This window comes from Kogia breviceps, chromosome 17 (genome assembly GCF_026419965.1).
Source record: "Kogia breviceps isolate mKogBre1 chromosome 17, mKogBre1 haplotype 1, whole genome shotgun sequence".
Taxonomy (NCBI): Eukaryota; Metazoa; Chordata; class Mammalia; order Artiodactyla; family Physeteridae; genus Kogia; species Kogia breviceps.
The window spans coordinates 76,716,286-76,737,051 of NC_081326.1; the positions used below are offsets into that span (position 1 = coordinate 76,716,286).

Here is a 20,766-nt window from a genome sequence, read left to right on the forward strand (position 1 = left end):
TGTGCGCGAGCCATCGATCGCGCGACGACGCTGACCCGTCTGTACGAAATGGGAGTAGTTTGCTCCCTGACAGTTGCTGTACGTTATGGGGGTGGGTCTTCCCTCCCCTTTTAACCATCCCTCTAGAGGATGGAAGAGGAGAAAGCGAGCACCTCCCAGCCCCCACCCCACCTGCAGGCCTTGGGCCCAGGGGGAAGGGAGCCCCAGCACATCCCAGGGAGGCGTGACCCAGAAGGCGGAAGTGACAGCACAGCGTGTGGCTGGCAGATCCAGGTAGGGGGCAAACTCCCTGAGCGGGGCCCACAGGAGCAAGAGGCGGCCACACCCCAAGGCCATGAGCCCCAAGTGAAGGCAGGGAAGGCAGGGTCCGTGCCAGGCAGAGAGCGCGCCCTCCCAAGACGGCCCCCCGGAGACAGGACCAGGCCTGAGCGTGATGCAGACTCGCCCAGGTGCTCACCCCTTGCCCAGCAGGCCAAGCAGCCCCTGCCCGCCTGGGGCCACACCCTGTAGGCACCGGACGGTGAGGCCAGCTGCTCCCCCCAGTGCCCTATCTGACCTCAGCCAGAAGCAGCCAAGACAGAACACACCCTGGGACTGGGTACCCTACCCTGCCCGCTTTCACTCAGACCCCGATGAGCAAAATCCACCTCCTTGCTCAGGACAAAAGGCAAACCCACTTCTGGCTCAGCAGCCCCGGCAGGGCTCCAGGACCCGCAGGCACGAGAGGTGCCAGTGTCCAGGACAGCGCGTGGGGTGGCCACGGATGTACCAATGCGAGCCCCCAGGGCCTCACAGGTGAGGGCACGCGCGTGCACGTTAGAGACAGGAATCTGCCCTCAGCGGGGGGCCGGTCCTAAGGCTCAGCTCCAGCCTCCAGAGATGGAGCTCACGACCGGGGGGCCCACCCTGGTCCCCTCCTCCCCTTGGCCCTGGGTCATGGAGGACTGTGCCTTCCTAGGCTCCGAGCCCAGCCCTGACCACAGTGACCCTTGGGGCCCCTCGGCCCTTCTGCGGCCTACTGGCCACTCCTGCTCGCCTGCAGCCCTCTGACCGGGCGTCCCGGGCCCCGGCCCCTCACTGGACCCACGCTGACGGTGCACAACGCTAGGTGATCAGCCATCTATCTGCAGCCCGACACTGAGCCAGGCCTGCCATCTCACAGCCTCTTTTGCTTTTGTGGCTTGAGGTCCTCTTATTCCTTACGTGGAATCAAGTGACCAGGGACATGAAAAAGCTTAGAAAGAAAACATTGAAAGTGAAGTGTTTTAAAAGCAACTGCAGACCATGGAGGAAGCCAGAGAGGGAAATAGACCCTCATGCTTGACAAAAGCCACCCCAGAGGCCAGAGGGCCGAGGAAAGGATGCCCAGGCAGCACCAACGCCAGTGTGTCCCTTGCACAGAGCTCGCTCAGTCAGTCAACAGACATTTGGCAGGCCCGCCGCACGCTGGCCCCTGGCTCTGGGGAAGCGGCAGGGAGCACAGCAAGCGCCCCTTCTCAGGCCAGGCGAGTCCCCCCATCTCCTCCCGGGAAAGGCAGGTCCCTCCACAGCACGCCGGAAGAGGCAGAGGCAGCACGTGCCCTCCCCTCTGGGATCCTCCAGTCCCTGCACAGGATGCAGCCCCTGAGCCAGCAGCAGCGCCCGCCTCAGGGTCAGTTCCCAAGCACACAGCCGGCAAAAAGTTCCTGCTGGGGCCAATGTAAGGTTGGGGGCGGCTGGGGCCATACAGGTGGGGACCAAGGGCCATCCTGGGGCCCCTGAGAAAGGGGGCTCAAGGCATCCCCACCCATCTGTGAGAGCTGGGGCACCCCCAGAAGACAGGGTCTCGGCCCTCTGTGAGAGGAAGGAGGGAGAGGGTTGGGGAAGGGGGAGGAAAGGGGGCAGGGAGGAGGGAAGGAGGTGCAGGGGTCTGAGGAAGGGCTGTGGGGCACAGGGTTGGCCCGGGCAGGGCAGGCAGAGGCCTCCCAAACTCAGGGTGGTGGGTGCCCGCAGGCCACTCTGTGGACCCTCAAGCAGAGGGCGCCACACATGATGCACATGTCATGTGGCGGGGGAAAGGGAGCCCCGAGAAACTCGACAGAAGGAAGAGAGGGAAGCAGAGGGGCTCCCAAGACAGGGCCCGGGGCGCAGGCTGCCCCCCAGTGCCGACGCCCCAGGTCTCGGTGCCCACCGGCACCACAGCCTGGAGGGGCAGCCGGGGTGCCCGAGCTCAGCCGGGGAGGTCCCGGGGTCCAGCCCGCCCCCCATTTCAACATTCCAGACCCCCACGCGGGTGTAGAGCAAGCAGTGACGGGAACACACGGTGCTGGTGATTTGCTGGACCACCGTGGGCTCCAGCGGGGCTCACCCCAGACACGCTGGGAGATGGTGGGCCCGGGCCCGCTCGGACCCCCGGTCTCCCACCTCGAGCAGGGCCTGGCACAGAGCAAGCCTCTCTCCTCGGCCTTCCCAGACTCGGCAGTAGGCCCGGGCCACAGAGTTCCACTTCTCTCACAACGTCAGGTCTGTCTTCCATCTCCTGCAGACACAGGGAGGCGCGCCCTCTCGCCCCGCCGCCCCATGCGCCTCCCCCCGCCCGTGGCGGTTCCGGGTCTGGCGGCTGCCCTGCTGCAGCCCGGCGTGCAGGGTGGGAGCAAGCCGCTCTGAAGGCAGCCCTGCAGCGAGCCATCCTTCGCGCTACGAGACGTCTCCTGCCAAGCAGGCTCACGCCCCTCCCCGCACCCAGCACGCACTGCCTCACAGGACGCCACCTGCCCGGTCAGGCGGCCACTTGCTGCCAGCGGCCGTGCCGCCGCGCCCACTCTCAGCTGCCACCTACCCGCACAGCCGCTGGCGCTGCCAGAGCCCATCAGGGATTGGCACAGCTTGGGATACGCCGTGAAAAGGAAATGTAACAGCTCTGAGTTCATTTAGAAAGCACAGCGCCCCGAAGAATGACAACAAGCGGCCGGCAAGCGCTGGGGGACAGGCAGGACGGGCCCTGCCCACCGGCCCACGGCTCTCCTGGGCGGAGCCAGCCGGGGGTGGAGTCTCTCGGAAGTCTCCCCATCCACAGATGGGCAGGAAAGGCAGAGCGGCAGCACGTCCCTTAGGTCCCTGCCACACCCCAAAACTTTAACGAGACGGGAGGGGGCGAGTGTGCCAGGGACAAGACCGCTGGGCCGGCGCCACACCCTGCAGACGCCCTGAAGCATCCCAGGATGGGTCCCGGCACAGCTGCAGCGGCTGCAGACAGGCCCGCACGGGGCAGAGGCAGTCGGTGGCCCACGCCCGGCCCGCAGAGAACGCTGGCCCTGGAACCCGCCCGGGCCTCTCCACGCACAGCACCTGAGGGTTCAGCCCCCGGGGGGCACAGGAGGGCCTGGGGAGGGCAGCGGCTCGCTTCCACGCTTGCAACCCCACGGCAGGGGACCCGCCGCCTCCCTGAGCTAGACACCTTGTCCCAGTGCTGCCCGGAGCAGCCCACAGTGGGAGCAGGAACAGGGCGGACCCGTGAGCACCACTGGGCCAGAGACACCAGAAGGGCCGGGGCTCCTCTTGCCGGCCCGGGAGACACTTAGGCAAACCAACAAATAACTGCGCGCCTGACCGTTAGAAGCTGGTAGGTTCACAGTCGCTGCGTGCGGCTACCGATTTTCCTTGCAGGTTCCATCAATTCTGTGCATTAGGGCCAAAGCTTCAGAGTGGAAGGATACCTGTGACTGCTGAGAGCCCCGGGCCACACAGGTGATGCCCAGGTGGTGCCGACGGGGCCCAGCTGGGCTGTGGCGCCTTCTCAGCCTGGGATCTGCCTGGAAAGGGCTCAGTCTTGGGGGAAGCGCTGCTCACTTCCCATGGATATGAGAGGCAAGACGGGAAAGCAGGAGGGCTACGAAGAGCAGAGGGCCCCACGGACACCGGCGCCTTTCCGGGGTCATACGGCCTGTCCAGAAGCCCCCGGCAGAGGGACACACAGCCCCGCCCTTTCCAGGACAGCTGAGCCCACCGCCCTCATGGCCTCCCTCTGCAGAGCAAGTAGCGGGGCCCCGGCACGGTGGGAGGCAGAGGGTCTCAGCTCCTTGGTGCCCACCCTGACAGGGCTCCCCCTCTGCGTCAACATGCTCCCAGGAGGACACGGGGGCGGGGGGCGACCAAGGGGACACAGCCGAGGGGGCTCCAAGCAAGTGCACCATCACGGCCCGCCGGCTCTGGGGCAGCAAGCCCTTCCTGCCCATGACCCTTCCCAGCACCCCAAGAGGAGAGACGCGGCCTCAGGTACAACAGAGCTGGAGCCAAGTGTCACCAGATGCTGCTCCTTTCCCAAAGCCAGCAGCTCCAGCCCACATGAGCTGCAGGAGCAGGGAGGGAGCTGCTGGGGAGTCTGAGCCCCACCGGCCCAGCCTGCAAGCCCTGCGGGGCAGAGGGACACCCACCCTCCCAGGCTGAGGCCTTTCGATGCTCGGGTGGCCGGGCCCAGAGGAGTGTGTCCCGCGGCGGTCAGCTCTTGTCCGGACCAGGCTGCCCCACTCCTCGGGCAGCCTGTGCACCAGGGCCCTCTGCCGGTGGCCACCTCAGAATCCAACGCTCTCCCTGGAGGTCACCGAAGGCCCTACTGACACAAGCACCGCCACCCCAGCTGTCACGCAACCCCACTGCAACTCTTCGCCCACCCCTGGGCAGGCAGCACCTCTGGCCCCTCACCCAGCCTCCACCGCCTGTGCCCAGGCCTGCCCGGCCCCTACAGCAGGCTCTGCATGGGGAGGCAGGCAGGGCTGCCAGAGGCCCCTCCCAGGGCCTGGAGCGGAGGCGGGGCAAGGCCTACAGGCGCAAGGCCACTGTGCAGGAGGCCCACGGGCTGCCCCATGTACCCCTCACCCGGAGACCCCTACCTCTCAGAGGCCACAGGTCAGTGAGCCCCTCCTGTCCCCAGCACACAGGTCGCTGGGGGTTGCAGGGAGCCGCCCTTCTTCCCCCACCAAGCACACACTGGGGACAGGTGGGCAGGTGGGCTCCTACAGCCCCTCTCTCGCCCTTCTCCCGCACAGACCCTGTTCTGCAGGCCAGCCTGCCCGTGCGGTGAGCCCGCCCCAGCGCGGGGCCCTCCCTGGGCAGGAAGTGCCTGGCACCCTCACTGCCCACACTGCCCTGACTCTGCAGGTCTGCTCCCCCAGGGGCCACGCACCCTGTCCGGGGGAGCATGACATCATCCGGCCTTGAATTAGCTCCAGAACTCCGTACGCAACGTCCACCACTCAATACAAAATAACCAGACATACAAGCAAATCACACTCGACCCAAAACTAAGAAGGAAAAACACAGGCAGTGGAATGAACAGGGATCCAGATAACGGGGTGTCAGACACGGGCTTTAAAAACGATTAATATGTTCACGGGCTTAAAGACAAGATTGCAGGGCTTCCCTGGTGGCACGGTGGTTAAGAATCCGCCTGCCAACGCAGGGGACACGGGTTCGAGCCCTGGCCCGGGAAGATCCCACATGCCGTGGCGCAACTAAGCCCGTGCGTCACAACTGCTGAGCCTGCGCTCTAGGGCCCGCGAGGCCCAACTACTGAGCTCATGTGCCTCAACTACTGAAGCCCGCGCACCTAGAGCCCGTGCTCTGCTACAAGAGAAGCCACCACAATGGGAAGCCCGTGCACTGCAACGAAGAGTGGCCCCCGCTCTCTGCAACTAGAGAAAGCCCACGTGCAGCAACAAAGACCCAGCACAGCCAAAAATAAATAAATAAATATTTTTTTAGGGCTTCCCTGGTGGCGCAGTGGTTGAGAATCCGCCTGCCGATGCAGGGGACACGGGTTCGTGCCCCGGTCCGGGAAGATCCCACATGCCGTGGAGCGGCTGGGCCCGTGAGCCATGGCCGCTGAGCCTGCGCGTCCGGAGCCTGTGCTCTGCAACGGGAGAGGCCACAGCAGTGAGAGGCCCGTGTACCACAAAAAAAAAAAAAAATTTTTTTAAAGACAAGATTGCAAATTTTGGCAGAGACCAAGTAACTATTCTTTAATAGAAATTTTAGAATTTAAAAGTCACTAAAACTAAGACCTCAACGGATACGTTTTGTAGCAGATTATACAAAGCTGAAAAGACAATAACTAAACAAGAAAATAGGTGAGAATTAACTACCCAGATTTAAGCATGGAGACAAGTCACAAAAGACACAGAGAAGAACATAGAAAACATGTAAGATATGGTGAAAAGGTTCAGTACAAATGCAGCTGAGGTCCCAGAAGGAGAGGTGGGAGTGCAGCACCAGCAATGCTTAAAGACAGGATGGCTGAGATTCCAAAACTGATGAAAAGCATCAAGCCACAGATTCAAGAAATACCACAGACCCTAAGCAGGACAGATAAAATGTACAGGAAGCACACCACAGCACACCTGCTGAAAACCAAAGACAGAGAAAGCCCCACAGCCAGAGAGGGAAGAGCCACGCTACCCTCCTGGGAAGGACAGCTGACTTCACCAAAAGCCGTCAGCTGGCGATGGGAAGGGTGTCTCCCCAGCACCGAAAGCCCCACGGCTTCCCAGGCAAAAACACTCTCCAGAGAGTAAGGCAAGAACAAAGACTTTCCCGATACACGTCTACTGAGAGCCACGGTCCCCAGCACACCCGCAACAGTACAGGATATAGTAAGAGGTGTTCCTCAAACAGAAGGCAAGGAAGGGGTGAAGAGAAATGGGAAAATAAATACACAGTCTAGGTTAATGCCGACTGTACACAATGTTTTCTAGGGTCTAAAATACATGGAGAATTAAAATCATGGCAGTTCCCCACATTTGATGGAAGAGAGGAAAATAGGGCTTAAGTACTCCAAGCTTCTTACACTGTCTGGGGAGGGATCAGACAGTAATTTCTAAGTACCAATAACAGTGAGTCAAGAACGCACAATATAACCTCTGGGGAAACCACAAAAAGAAGTATAAAAGAATGTAAAATAAGCTAATTGAGGAGAAAATGGAATTAAAAAATATACATCCAAAAGAAGAAAAAAAAAGGGAGAGAAAAAAAAACAAAACAGGTGCAACAAAGAAAAAGCACACAGTAAGACAGTAAATTTAAACCCAATACCCTAGTAATTGCATTAAATGTGAACAGACAAAACCCTTTTTTAGAAAAACAATTTCAGATTGCACTTAAAAAACAACTACCTGCTAGATACAAAAAAATCTACACATAATAACGGCTGAAAGTAAACGTTTGCACATGTTACGTGTAAATACATTTGCATAGTGTGAGTGTGTGTCTGAGTGTGTGTGTGTACACGTGTATATACACACATTTCGTGACACTAACTAAAAGGAAATTGGCCTAGCTATATCTGCTTCAGAGAAAGAAACTTTAAGGCCAGAAGCTTTACTGGAGATAAAAAAGACATTTCGTAGCAGTAAAAGATTCAATCCACCGGGGAGATATAACGATTCTAAGTGGTTTGCACTCAGTCAAATGACCTCAAAATGCTTAATGCAAAAGTGACAACTGGAGAACAGTGGAAGACCTTAACATTCTCTCTCCGTGACTGGAAAAAACAGACACCCGCCCTGCCCCGCAAAATCAGTAAGTATACAGAAGACCTGAACAACACGATTAATACAACTTACCTTACAGAGCCCCAAACTCCCCAAATGGAATCATTCTCTCTAAGTGCACACAAGAGCTTTACCAAAACTGACCCTAAGCTGGTCCTTAAAACAAGTCTGAGCACACCTCAAAGGACTGAAATCACGCAGACAGCTCGCCCAGTGGAGTGAAGCTGGGCAGCGGCCATTACAAAGAAACTCAAAAGCCCCAGGCGTTTGGAAATGAAGCAATCCCTTTTGAACAACCCTGGATCAAAGAAAAAATTGCAATGAAAATTAGAAAAAATTTTGGAGGAACACAAAAATAATTAACTTGCAGAAGACAGCTAAGGCTATGCTCAGGGGAGGATTTATAAGTTTACACCTGCATATTTCAGAAAAAAAGAGAACCTGAAGGTCAACTGTCCAGCCGTCTGGTCCTGTTGCGCTCCGTCCAAGCTCAGCCCCACTGGCCGTGTGGGCAGCTCTGACCCTGGACGGCAGCCCCCGGCGCCGGCCTCTGCTCCCCAGCTGCCTGTCTGCCCACGTGCTGCCCCTTGGGGCGCTGTCTCACGGCCCAGGGTGAAGGACATACACAGCCGGGCCGGCCCCGGGGTCAGGGCAGCAAGAGGGGCGGTACGGCCCTGCAGCCCCTCCCCCTGCTGCCCTGCCTTCCCAAGCTGAGGGGACCACACAGCATGGGGGTGGCAGCCTGAGCCAGACGCAGGCCACAAACCCCCGCCCCACCTGGCATCTTCCCCCTTTAAAACGCAAGCAGTAAGGAGAGCCCAGCTAAAGAGAGCTCCACAGGGGAAACGTGCTTTTGGAGTTCCTTTCTCAGATGCCTTCTCTGTGCCCAAGCCCAGCTGCCCACTTCGGTGGCCCCAGCTTCACTCAAAGAGCCGGCCAAGGAGGAGCAGCTCCGGCCCAGACCCCTGTGGCTCCGAGTCTCGTAGGGAGGCCACTGCATCGCCGTCCGCCCTGGGCGCAGGGCCAGGCAGAGTTAGGCAGGGGAAGGGCTGCTCCGTGGCGTAGCCCGCGGCGGGCTCCTGGATTGGGAGCACAGCACGGAGGGGTGGGACGTGGGCCTGGGTGGGGGGCCCAGCAACACCCTGAAGCTGCGAGGGAAGGACCTGGAAGGCCACGGCCCACCTCTGGCAGGTAGGAGCTCCCACGCCCCCATCACCAGGTGGCCCCCACTCCCCAAGGGAAGAAGGGGCTGGGCCCAGGAGGGCAGGTGGGACAGACCACCTGAGGGGCCAGCGGCAGCCACAGGGAGACAAAGCAGCCCTAGAAAGACCCCGCGCCCACTGACGGGAGGGCTTCTGGGAGCGCACCGGTTGAGAGACCCTCAGGTCAGGCCAGGCCCAGCTGGCAGAGAGGCTGGGCTTAACTCGGTCAGCCAGGACACAGGGGCGGGCCACCCTCAGCACACCGTCTACACTCGTCAGACACCTGGGGACCCTGGCCCACGAGACCCCAGGGCTGCGAGCTCTGGCCATCGTGAGAACATGACCCCTCCTTCCCGGGTGAGGAGCGGCTCCCAGGGCTTCAGCCTCACGGAGTCACTCAGGTGTCCCCGACTCCACGGAGGTCACAGCTCCCCTAGAGGCCCCTCGCCTGCCGGGCACCACACGGGCAATGCACATACACATACACGCACTCCCACGTCAGCTCTCGTGGAATAATTAATTAGCACGGCCACGACGAACGTAAAGCTGGAGGCCTCCGACACGCCTGATAATTTATGCGAGGCTCAGGATCGCTGCGGCTGCCTTTTGCGGGGCCTACTTCAGCATTTTCATTTTCCCTTAGGAAAGCAGGGCTCCAGATTGCACTGCTCTCCCGCCCTTTGCAGCGTCTGCCGTAGGAAAGCCAACAGCCCAACTGCACGCCAGAGAGCGATGAGGGATCACAGGCCGCTCCGTGACGGGAACTCCAGCAGCCACCCAGTCTAGGATCCGCCAAGCCGGCCCCAGCCCCTCAACCCGCACAGAGACCCCCAAGAGATGACCCTTCCATAGCTGTGGGAAGAGAGCAAGGCAAAGCCAGCACCAGCCCGGAGGCTAACAACCAGGGCTTGCCCGCACCTCAGGACCGGGACCCGGGACCAGAGCAGTGGACAGGACGGGGACACCACCGGGGTCGCCTGGCCCAGGCCCCGCGTCCAGCCGTCTGGCTCACAGCAAGCCTGCCTCCTCCCTCCCTCCCTCCTGCCCTGGCCCCTGAGCATCGCAAAGTGCTCCCAGCAGGCACGGGCGACGAAAACCGCTACTGATGAACGTGGAGCCCCAGGGCAAGGCTTCGCTCTGCTCTGCCTGACCGCCGGCCCCCTGCGGTCCCGAGGCCGCACAGGCCACGCACAGGGCTGCCTCCCAAGAGCGATGCTGCCGTGTCAGTACCTGGCCCACCGCCTGCCCGTGTCCACTGGGTACATCTGGTCAGAGGGGAGGCGGGGCCTGTGGGGAGAGGCTTGGGGCGCGGTAAGACGGGCAGGGCCCGAGACCACACCTTCCTTTTCTGATCCCGGTGACCCAGGATGAGTGGCCGCCCACTGCATCCATAAACAGGTGACAGCAGATCCTCCAGACCGCGTGGCCGGCACGGCAGACCAAGCGACACGTGGGAAGCGCCCGCCGCATGCTGGCAAGCTCCGAGCCAGAGGCAAGCGGCTGTGTGAGGCCTGGCTTGAGTGAAAGCCTCGGCAGCGCTCAGATCCACACCTGATGGCACCGTGAACACTGCCCTGAGCGACCCGCCAGGCCCACACCCCACCCACTGCGCTGGCCACGTGTCTGTGCGGAGGCAGGCGAAGGAGAGGTGGGAGGGCTCTCGCCACACATGCACCGTCCTGGGCGCCCCCTGGGAGGCGAGGACGCCACTGCCCGCCCACCCGCCCGTGGCTTTTCCTTGGCACCTGACAGCAGACCTCCCCCAGTGACTGAGAGGAATCGCATGGCCTGTGGCTACCAGGAAGCCCCCCAGCCTGGGGCCGAGTACACCGCAAGCGTCGCGCTGGGTTGCTGTGGATCAGGCAGCACCCTCTCTGCACACACGAAGCCTGTCACCTCAGGGCAGCCCGAGTCATGGCGCTGGGCCTGCTGTGGCCGGGGGAGAGGAGCCCCGGAGCTGGCCCCTAAGCTCCAGGTCTGCGCCGGAAAGCGCACGTCCACACCGCGGGCTGTGACGACTAACGTCCGCAATCGGACGGGTGGCCAATCGGAGACCCTTTTTGAGGTCTACGAAAAGGTCTCTTCTCTGCTGCCTTCTCTGGGGTCTGTTGGCCCTGAGGTGGATCAAGTGGGGCCTCTGGCAGCCAAGGAGGTGTGGTTATCCCCCAGGGAGCACGGGGTGGGGTAGGGGTGTCACATGGGGACCCCCAGGGACCACCTGCCCCACCGCCCAGCCGAAGTCTGACTCTAAGCCCAGGGAACTAGGCGGGAGGGTCAGAGGTCTCGGCCGGAGAGGGCCGGGGTGGGGGCAGAGCGAGAGGAGTCTTCGTAAGGCCAGGTCCCCCAGGCTCGAGGCCCCAGGCCTGCTGAACGTGCAGTTTCGAATTCAATTAAAGCGATTATCTGCTGTGTCAAATAAACTGTGCGCAGCATATATCCGGCGGCACTGTACACCTCGGGCTCATTATTCCCTAACTGCTTCCTCCTGTTTACGCGCCCTCAAATTAAACTGCTGATGATATAAGCCAAAATAAAAAATGAGCACACCTTGTCCCGAGAAAATTGATTCTCCCTTCTCCCGAACCGGCGATCGCCAGGTTTTATGTGCTCCGTTCCTGGTGGTCGTCAGTAATTCCATTTTCTTTTTATTAGCCCCCTTATCTGCTGAGCAATACAGTGGCAGAGCTGACCTCTTTCACACGGGTAAATGTTTAAAATCTTTTCCCTGATTAATTTTGCCAGTTAAGAAAAAGAGGAGAAATGGCCCGGCTCTTAGCCATCACAATGAATAAAGCTTAATGTTGATTGTGATGGAATTTCTAATGCCAGGGAAATTGATTGAACGCGGCAATTACACTGCAATAGTAACTCAAGGGAGATGGGATCGCTTTCTCCTGGCCGTAGCCTTTTGGTTATTTAAAACAATCCAATTTGCAAGGATAATTATGTATTAGTGTTTTATCTGCCACTTGAAATGAACAGGGGAGTTTCGATACTGGCCCAGCATTAGCAGGTTATTGCTGCAAATTACTTGATATCTGCTTTCTTTCACATAAAGAGGAAATGAGGCAATCAATTCCCAGAAAAAGGTGGATGAGGAATAAGAGGGGCAAGTGCACCCTCTGCTGGCCACCGGGCTGCACAGCCGGCCTGAAGCGGGGACGCCCACCTCTCCCTCTCCCCCTCCTCAGCCCTCCCGGCCTCAGCAGCGAGGGAGTCCCAAAGGGGTCAGCTCTGACACCGCTCCAAGTGGAGGGCTGCACCTGGCACTAAAAGTCTGTGTGGGAAACAGGGCAGAGACGCCTCAAAGCAAGTAGATGCAGAGGCAGCCTCTGTCCCATTCCCAGGGAGCCCCTACCAGTGGCCCGTAGGTGGGGTCTGCACTTTCCAAGAGACAGGAGAGCACGCCCCGAGAGCGTGCGCGCGCACACACGCACGCACACGCACAGCTGCCCAGGCCCACCAACGGAGGGCAGGCAGGCAGAGCTGGGAAGCGGGGAGCCGGGCAGGCCTTTCCAAAGGAGGGGGCTGGGGGAGCCGTCAGCCCAGGGCAATGACCTCCGCCTGTCCCGGCCTCACGGCGCCTGCCCAGCACGCTCGCCCTCGCCAGCGCAAGCCTCTGCAGTGAGTTCCCTGCCATCGAGTCTCGAGGATGAGGAGCTCACCCCTCGGCCTGGAGTTCAGTCCTCAGCCGCAGTCTCACCCTGGCTGCTGCCCCTCCGGGACCGCTGCACACTGCTGGGGCCCCGACGCGGCTGCCTTGTGTCCCTGAGCACACCCATGCAGGCCCAGGTGCCTCCACTGTCCCTCAGGGGCTTCCCAACAGAACCCCCTTTTCCTTGCTGTGGCCTAGCACCCCTTCCCGTCACCTGGTCCTGCCTGCCCTCTGGCCTCGGCCCCTCCCACCCTCCAGGACACCGGCCGCAAAGGACCAGTCTCTGCTCCCGGAACAGGCAAAGCAAAGGCTACCTGTGGCTTCGCCTGCACAGGTGTGCCCACGCGCCCCTCTCCTCACGCAGGGCTCGGTTCAGATGTCGCTCCTCAGAGACGTGCCCGCCGCCCCCCTCCCCGGAGCCCCCTGCAACACGCCGCTGTCCCCTTCTCCTCAGTGCTTCTGCCACCTGAAAGCAACTTTTCTTTTCTTTTTTTTCGGCCACGCTGTGCAGCCTGTGGGATCTTAGCTCCGCAACCAGGGACTGAAGCTGGGCCCCCAGCAGTGGAAGCGCTGAGTCCTAACCACTTGACCGACAAGGAATTCCCCCTGAAAGCAACTCTTCAGCCTGTTTACAAGCACCCGAGGAGCCGTTTGTGTCCACCGATGCAGCACAGCCCCAGCACACACACACCCCAGGAGACAGACGTGCAGGAGATGGGGAGGGGATGAGGGGGTGGAGGACAGAGGATGTACGGGGGGATGGACAAGCGGCTCAGTGAGGGGAAGCCTCCTGCAAGCCCTTCCCCCAGCAGGACCCTCTCCCCTCCTCTGCCTCCACCTCTCCCACAGGGCATTCTGTACGCGGTTATCACACTGTCTGTAACTATGAGCTGATTCATCTGCCTCCTAGTGGAGAGGAGCGTGAAGGCAGGGGCTGTGGCAGCCCCCCTGGCAGGCGCCGCAGTACCCACCTGACAGCGCCACACCCAGCGGTGCCCTCAGCCTTTCTCTCCCTCCCACCGAGTACCACAGCTGCCCTGCCAGCAGGCGGCAGCCGCCACCATCCGCAGCCTGCACCCCACTCTGCTCTAGGCCTACAAAGGGGCCAGGCTATTCACAAGTGCAGATGCAGCTCCAGGGAGGACACACGCCACCTCCTCTCCCACCTGGCCTGGTTACCGAATCTGCAGGCCCAGCGTCCGCGCCCCCGCCAGCCTCACCCCTCTGTGCACCCCGTGACCGGGTGAGCATCCCAGAACATCTCTGGCCCATGGCCCTGGGACGCTGCCCACAGGCCCCTAGCCAGCTTTCCAGCTCCCCGGCCGCCCCTTGACCCGTGGTTCCTGCAGCAAGGATGCTCCCAGGCTGTTCACGTGCCTGGGGCAGCCCTCACCCCGGCCCCCAAGCCACACCAGAGCCCTCCAGCCTGGAGCCAGGAGAGAGGGCACCCAGGACCACCTGGCCAGCTGGTGGGAAAGCTTGGCTCTGCAAGGAGAGTTCCCGGTGCTACCGCTGCCCACCCGTCTGCAGGGGGCCCCTCGGGCCGTGGGTCCCCAGCCCATGAGACAGGAGGACCTCCTCGACCATGTGGCGCTCCTTCCCCGGGGTGCCCACGGCACGGGCCAGCAGCAGCCTGCCTTGGGACTGTCGACCCCCAGGCCGGGCTCCTTGGGGGCAGGGGCAGCACAGGCCTGGCAGGGACAGAGTCAAGGCCAGCGCGCGTACCTGCATCAGGACTCGGCACCCCTGGGCAGCAGGAAGGGCGCCAAGAGGCCCGGGGCCCTGTGTGCCACGACCACGCCACACTCAACACCTGCCCAGCAGGTGCTCCACACTCACACCTGCTTCCAGGCCCAGCAAGGGGGCCCGACACCCAGCGGACACCCACCAGATCCCCCAAGAGCTCTGCTGTCAGGAAGGGCCCGAGAAGGCAGGACAGGGCCTTAGGGCCTTCCCAGCACGCTGCCCGGGCTGGGACACTCCTCCCCCAAGCCACCTCCAACCACGTCCATCAGTCAAGCCTCGCTGAAATACTACCTCCACAAGGGGCCCTACCTGGCACCCCGCTCCCCGTCGCCCCAACACACCCTGCTAGTGGCAAGTCACGAAGGGAACGTCTCAGCAGCTGGCCAGCTCGAATGCAGGCACCAGAGGGCAGGAGGGAGCACCCCTGCCTTGGGTCTCCTGGACCGCCCACTGCCCACCTCCCGCAGCCGCCCTGAGCGCCACCGCGGCCTGCACGCCGCCATCCCACATGACGCCTCATCTGCGGGGACAGATCTGTCTGCAACGTCTCCACACACCCGACATCTCGGCCAGCTAAGACGACGCCGTGACAGAGAGGATCTGAACAGGGGCCATGAGTCCCCACAGAGGCCCACATGTCCACAGACGCCACCTTCTGGCCTCTCTCCCAGCTGCCCCAAGAGGCCACCTGACCCCCCACCTGTCCTCAGGCTCCCTGGGCCCCCCCCCACCTCCACCAGTCTCTCGAAGCAAGGGGCATCCTCAGCTCGTCCTCTCCAGTCACGCCGCGGCAGCCTGACCGCTGGTCACCTCCAACCTCTTCGCTCCCAGCCAGTCCTGCGGCCAAGGCCCAAGCCGCAATCCAGCCACCTCGCAGCAACCAGGGGCCACTCACGGGGCTTCCTCGGCTCCGTCACCCGGCAAGAAATCTACACTTGCCACGGCGCACAGGACACGGCCAGAGGAGAATGTGTGGGAGGCCGGCACCCTCCAGCCTCCCTTCCCCACAGCCCTCTCGCCGCCCCGCTAGACCCTCTGCCTGGGACCCCACGGCCCACCCTCCCACGGCCGGCTTCGCGCAGATACTCAGCACAGCCCAGGCCCCAGCTCCTTCAGAAGCCTCCTCCAAAGCCTCCCGGCCAGGCCACGGACCACGCCCTCAGCGGGGCTCCCCAAGCACCAAGCACGGCACAGTTGTCAGAGCACAAGGCCCCGGCTGGAGTGCCCGGCGCCCAGCCTGCCCGGCCCCAGCCCGTCACCTCCAGATCTCACACGGGTCCGTCTAGAAGCCACTGCCGCACGTTCGCCGCGCCGCTCAGAGGGGCCACCTCAGGACCGGGCACCCAGATGACGCCCGGCTCTGCAGCCTCCGCAGAGCACTGCCACCGCGGCAGCGGGGAGCCGGCCTCCGGCGGGGGCCACGCCCACAGCACTCCCCGTTCTGGTCCTGGACTCCGGAGCCTCATTAAGAGGGCAAACCGACCCCTCGCAGGCCCGCTCAGGCTTCCTGAAGAAAAGACAGCAGCCGGCAGGGAGGGGAGGGGTAGACCTGCGGCCCAGGCAGCGAGGAAAGGAGGGAGGGGCCCTGGGCGGCACAAGCCACGTCTCCTCCCCCTTCAGGGCTGCGTAGCTGCCACCCTCTCATCTACCTTCCCGCCCTTCCTGCCGAGAGGGACTCGGCTGCACCTACCCGGAGGGATGCACTGAAAAGACCACCGCATGCCTGCCGACCCAGAGCGCAGGGCACGGTTCCCCGGTTCATCCCCTCCTCCACTCACCAGCCCAGGCAACCCGCTGCCCGCCAGGCTGAGCACTCCTGGGCCAGCGCCCAGCAATGCAAGGTGGATGGCGAAGGCGGGTCCCAACAGGGAGCAGAGGCAGCACAGCCCAGGGAGCCCCTCCTCCCGGTCATACCTTCCTTGGTGGGGAGCGGGGCCCGGCCAGGAGGCAGGCGGCACAGCCGGTGCCTGCTGACCTGCATCAGGCCCTTGCTGGGTGTCTTCCTCAGCACGGGGCTGCTCTTCCCCCGGAGGGCCTGCCTCCGCCGCAGGCTGAACTGGCTCTTGGACGTGGCAGGAGGTGGGGGGCTGCTCTTCTTGTCCCCAGGAAGGCTGCAGAAGAAACAAAGAGCAGACAGCTCCTAACAGGCTCCCCCAGCGAGTGGCTCACCTCCCCAGCCCTGCCCACCCAGATCCCAGCAACATGGACTCAGCCCCCGGAGGCAGCCCGCTTTGCTTTCTCACCTAACCAACCTCAGCAGCCGTCAGAAGGCTGCTCTCCGCCCATCCCTCCCTCCACCACCCCCCTCCTCCTGCCTGCCGGGCTCCCAGCCACAACCCTGGAGGATCCCAGGGCCAAGGCAGGCGGAGAGCACAGGAGAGCAGCCCTCGACCCCCACCCAGTGTTCCACAAGCACCTCCTGCACCTCCCCAGGCCAGATGAGCCACCGCCTGGAGCTGGGGGAGAAGCAAATCAGGCAGGCCTTGTACGGAGGAGGAGCTGCCACCAGCCTCGTGACCCCCTCCCCACACTGGCTGAAACAGAGACCGCTGTCCAGAAAAAGTGAGGAGGGCAGAGAGCCCGAGGAATCCAAGACAAGACAGCACCTATCTGGGAGAGCAGGGCCCAAGATCAAGGTCAGACAACAGAAAGGACCTCTGGAATGGGACTTGCTGTGAGGACAGCGAGTGTCCCCACGTCTGATGGCAGAGGCAGGCCCTCTGCCCTTGCCACTGGCAGCCACCACAATTAAGTCCTGACCCCAGATGGAGTACTGGGCCATGACACCGTCCTCGAGCCTCCTCTAGATCCGAGACAACAGAGGGCAGGGCAGGTGACATGGGTTCAAGTGAGGCAGTGACTCACCCTGTCACCCGGCCATCAAGGGGCAGCCTTCCTCCCCGGTGGAAAGGCGACCCCCTCCTGCAGAGACACTGCACCCTGGGTTTGCTTGCCCTACTCCTGGCCTGGGCACAAACGCTGTGGGCCCAGAACAGAAACCACCCAGCAATCTCTGGTCTCCTGCCCACAGGAGAAAGGGTGGGATGCTGCCACCACCTGCACCTGTCCGGCCTGGCTGGGGGCCCAGGCCAGCCCCCAGCCAGGCTGAGCCCTGTCATTCAGCTATAAGGGACAGCAGTGACCCTGGCCTTATTCCTACTGACCATGGTGATACCACCACAGGCAAAGCTCCGCGCTCAGGCCCCTGACGCTCAGGTCCCATCAGGGGCGATGCTTCCCTCTCTGCCTCCCACACCCTGCAGGTGGGCCCTCCCACCTGCTCTGCACACAAGGCAGAGTCTGCCTGGCCAGACAGGGCCCTGGGGCGGGGCAGGGACACACACCTAGCACTCCCCCGCCTCCGGATGATCTTGGTGCGGCTCTTCACTTTGTAAGAGGAGAGCAGGGTCTCACTGAGGAGGGGCTTCAAGCTGCTGGGCCCCACTGCTGGTCTGTCCCCTGGGGGGGACCTAGATGGGACTGGGGAGAGCTGGGAGGCATGGTCCTTGTTGCCGGCCTCTGACTGCCAACGGAAGGAGGAGGACGAGGAGGCCGAGGCGCTGGAGGCCTTCCACTTGTACTTGCTCGGGGAGGCCCCAGGCACGGAGGCCGTGGCCGACCTCTTGGGCTTGACATCCAGGTCGGCTCTGAGCTGCGGCTTCTCCGTTCGTTCCGCTGCAGAAAAGGGGGCCTTGCACACATTCCCCACTGCTGCTCTGGGACTGAGGGTCCTCCGAGGGGCCCGGGGACTCTTCGCCGAGGCAGCCACCCACTTGTAGTTGTTTTTCCGGAACTTGTTGGTCCGACAGGACACCAGCAGCAAGGGCTCCCGGCTCTGCCTGGGTCCAGCAGCAGGTCTGGCTGGGCCTGCCACCAGGCCAGAGGCAGCTGACTGATCTGCATGGCCGGCGTTCGCTCTCCCATCCCCAGGGAGCTGTGTACCACAGCCGGCCACAGAGTGTGAGCCCGCCTTCCGGCCCAGGGCCGTGCCGCCGCGCCGGGGCGGGCTGGAGGGCAGGACGCGGGCCCTGGCCGCGACTCCGCTCTCCCTGACCGTCCGCCGGGGCTCCGAGGCGCTGCTGCTCACGGTGCCCATCGACTTCACCGCCCGGGCCTTGCCAGGCTCCTTCTGGCAGACCAGAAGGGGGTCCTCCTCACTGCAGCTCCCCTTGGCTCTTCCTGGCCTCGAGGGCTGCCGCTGCCCACCGAGAGGCTCACCCTCACCTTCCTGAGGCCCGTGGCTGCTCCAGGGGGGATCCCCGTTTTCTTCCAAGGAGCCCCGCAGGACCCCTACAGCGTTAGCTGAGCCTGGCTTTGACGGTGGTTTGACCTTGATGACCATGTTCTGATCCGGACTGAGCTGGACCTGCCTCTCCAGGATGCACTGCTGGGGGTCGGGACCCTGGCTGCCCCCAGCCCCAAGGGGCAGCTGGGCAGCACAGTCGCCAGGTGGGTCCGAGGATCCCAAGGGCCGATTCACAAGGGAGTACTTCTTGCGCCACACAGGCCCATGGTTCTGGGAGAAGCCCCTCCGGCTCAGACGAGGGTAGCGAGCGCTGAAGGCCCTGCCACTGCTGTAAGTGGGCGGCTGCCACTGGGAAGCGGCGGAGGTGCCTGGGGCAGAGGCGTTGCCATGGAGGTTTTTGTAGTCATCGATCAGACCTGAGGAGACAGGAGCACAGGCCCCGTTAACCGGAGGGTGAGTAAAATCAGTGAGAATTCCCTGGAGGGGCATCAGCTGACCAGACACCCCACAGACCCCAGTGGATCCTGCCAGGTCCCAGTGCACGAGGGGCAGCTGCCAGTGCCTGAGAACCACTGAAAGTCAGCCCAAATTCCCTAGGCCAATCTTCTCCATAAGTCTTTTCCCATCAGTTCTACTTCAATCCTATTTCTAGTTGCTTATCCTTTAAATGCACTCCTGTGGCATATTCCGTATCCACCAGGAATATTATGCTGGGTTCACAATCCTTTGAGAAGTGTCACTCAGTATGAAAAGACCAGCAAAGCCCTATGCTGTAATGCCTCAAGAGACGTGGAGGCCCTCTGGCTTGCCCACAGATAGAGAGGGAGCAGGGCTGCACCTTAATGAGCTCCATGTGAGGGTAGACAGGGACAAGACAGTGAGGGTAAGATAAGTAACACCCCTGGCTACTCCACACTTGACAAGAATGTCACACCATCCTCCCCTGAGGAGAGGAGAGGCCTAATCATCTGGAATCGCAGTGCAGTGGACTGCCACGGGGCCTTGCCAAGGAAGCCCCTGGACAGCTGTGCCCGTGCAGGTGGGGCACAGGCCTCGGCTGAAACAACCCAAGCTGTTACAACTCAGCCAACAAGCCCCACAGTTACAACGCTCCCCCACCATATGTTCCGCCCCCAGGCCCAAAGAGAGCCAGGTCCAGACCTGGTGACACCTCAGGTCAGATATGATGGAGGGCCAGGAAGTACCTGGAAGGTGGGCTCAGCCCACCTGAACTCTCCCCCATACACACTTTCCAAGTCCTTAAGTCTTCTCTTTGTGGGAATAACTTTACAAGGGGAATTTTTTTTTTTAAGTATAGCAAACCACATTAGGTCTAAAAATGGAAAAGTTTGGAAATTGAAGACTGGGGAGTCTGGGCCGGGAATATCAAAGAAAGTGTGGCTGTACGGACGGAAAGAGCGTCAAAACGGGCTGTCCGGGGAAGAAACACACACCTGGCCCCGAGGGGGCTTTGCCACTGTCGGGCGCCGGGAGAGAGGGAGCGCCCAGGGAGCGCCCAGGGGGCGCCGAGTACGTGCCCACGCGTGCGGGTGGGGGGGCCACTCCCGCCCGCCGGTTACTAAGCGACCGCCCAGCCGCCACCCGCCGCAGCGCCGGAAACGCTCGCACCCGCCGTCGAAACCCGAGCTGGAGGTGACCCAGGCCGGTAGGGACGCCCCTCCGGGTCCCCTAGACCCGGCCCGACCCCACCTACCTCCCCACCCGACCGGACCCAGCCGCCGAGACCGCGGGCGGAAAGCCACCCCCTTAGGGGAGGCGGGCAGGGGCCCGCTGTGAAGTGAAGGGGAAGAAAGGGACGCGCGACCCGGGCCCGACCCGACCCACCCTGCAGGAGACGGATTTGCCGCCGTAATTGCTCCTTTTCCTCCATCTCCGGAGTCCGCGACGCCCGGCCAGGCCCCCGCGACGTCATCACCGCGCGACCGTTTCCCCGCGGGCTGGGCGGAGCGCGGGGAGGTGCCGAGACTGCGCACTGAGGCGAGGCCTGGGCGACTGCCGGGCCGCGGGAAGGGAGAGCGGGAGAGTTGCGCCGTCGCCCAGGCAACGGCTGGAGAGGCGGGGTCACGCATGCGCAGAGCTGGGGGGGAAACGTCACTACCGAGCGTCGGGAAGTGGACTCACTGCCAGTGTGGAGGGGGTTGTTGCGGTAGGTGGTCACCGCCCTGGAGCGCCCTGGCCGGGTTCTCCGCCAAGAGCTCTCGTTCCCTGCGGGACTGGGCGAGGGGCCGAACCCCAGACCCCACCCCAGCTGCGGCGCAGTTCCTTCCGCGTAGAATTAGGCTCCGGGGGTTCTGCAGGGGCGACCTGGTGGGATGAGGGCCCAAGAGATTCTATTGTTTCGCGGGCCAGGACAGGAGAAGAAACGTCCAAGAT

General features: G+C 62.3%; 1 protein-coding gene across 2 annotated transcripts in view; it reads right to left on the reverse strand.

Annotated features, from left to right (window-relative positions):
- ZC3H3 (zinc finger CCCH-type containing 3) overlaps positions 1 to 20,381 on the reverse strand; it is a 73,403-nt gene extending 53,022 nt beyond the window's left edge. The window contains exons 1-3 of one of the 2 annotated variants that reach the window (XM_059043242.2): positions 20,218 to 20,381; positions 17,471 to 18,788; positions 16,041 to 16,237 (exon numbers count right to left, since the gene is read on the reverse strand). In XM_059043242.2, coding sequence (XP_058899225.1) covers positions 16,041 to 16,237; positions 17,471 to 18,788; positions 20,218 to 20,305 — 1,603 coding nt within the window. In that variant the 5' untranslated portion in view covers positions 20,306 to 20,381. Of the gene's footprint in view, positions 1 to 16,040; positions 16,238 to 17,470; positions 18,789 to 20,213 lie in introns of both variants that reach the window. The other variant, XM_059043245.2, reaches the window with a different exon arrangement.
- Between the last annotated feature and the right edge of the window lie 385 nt (positions 20,382 to 20,766).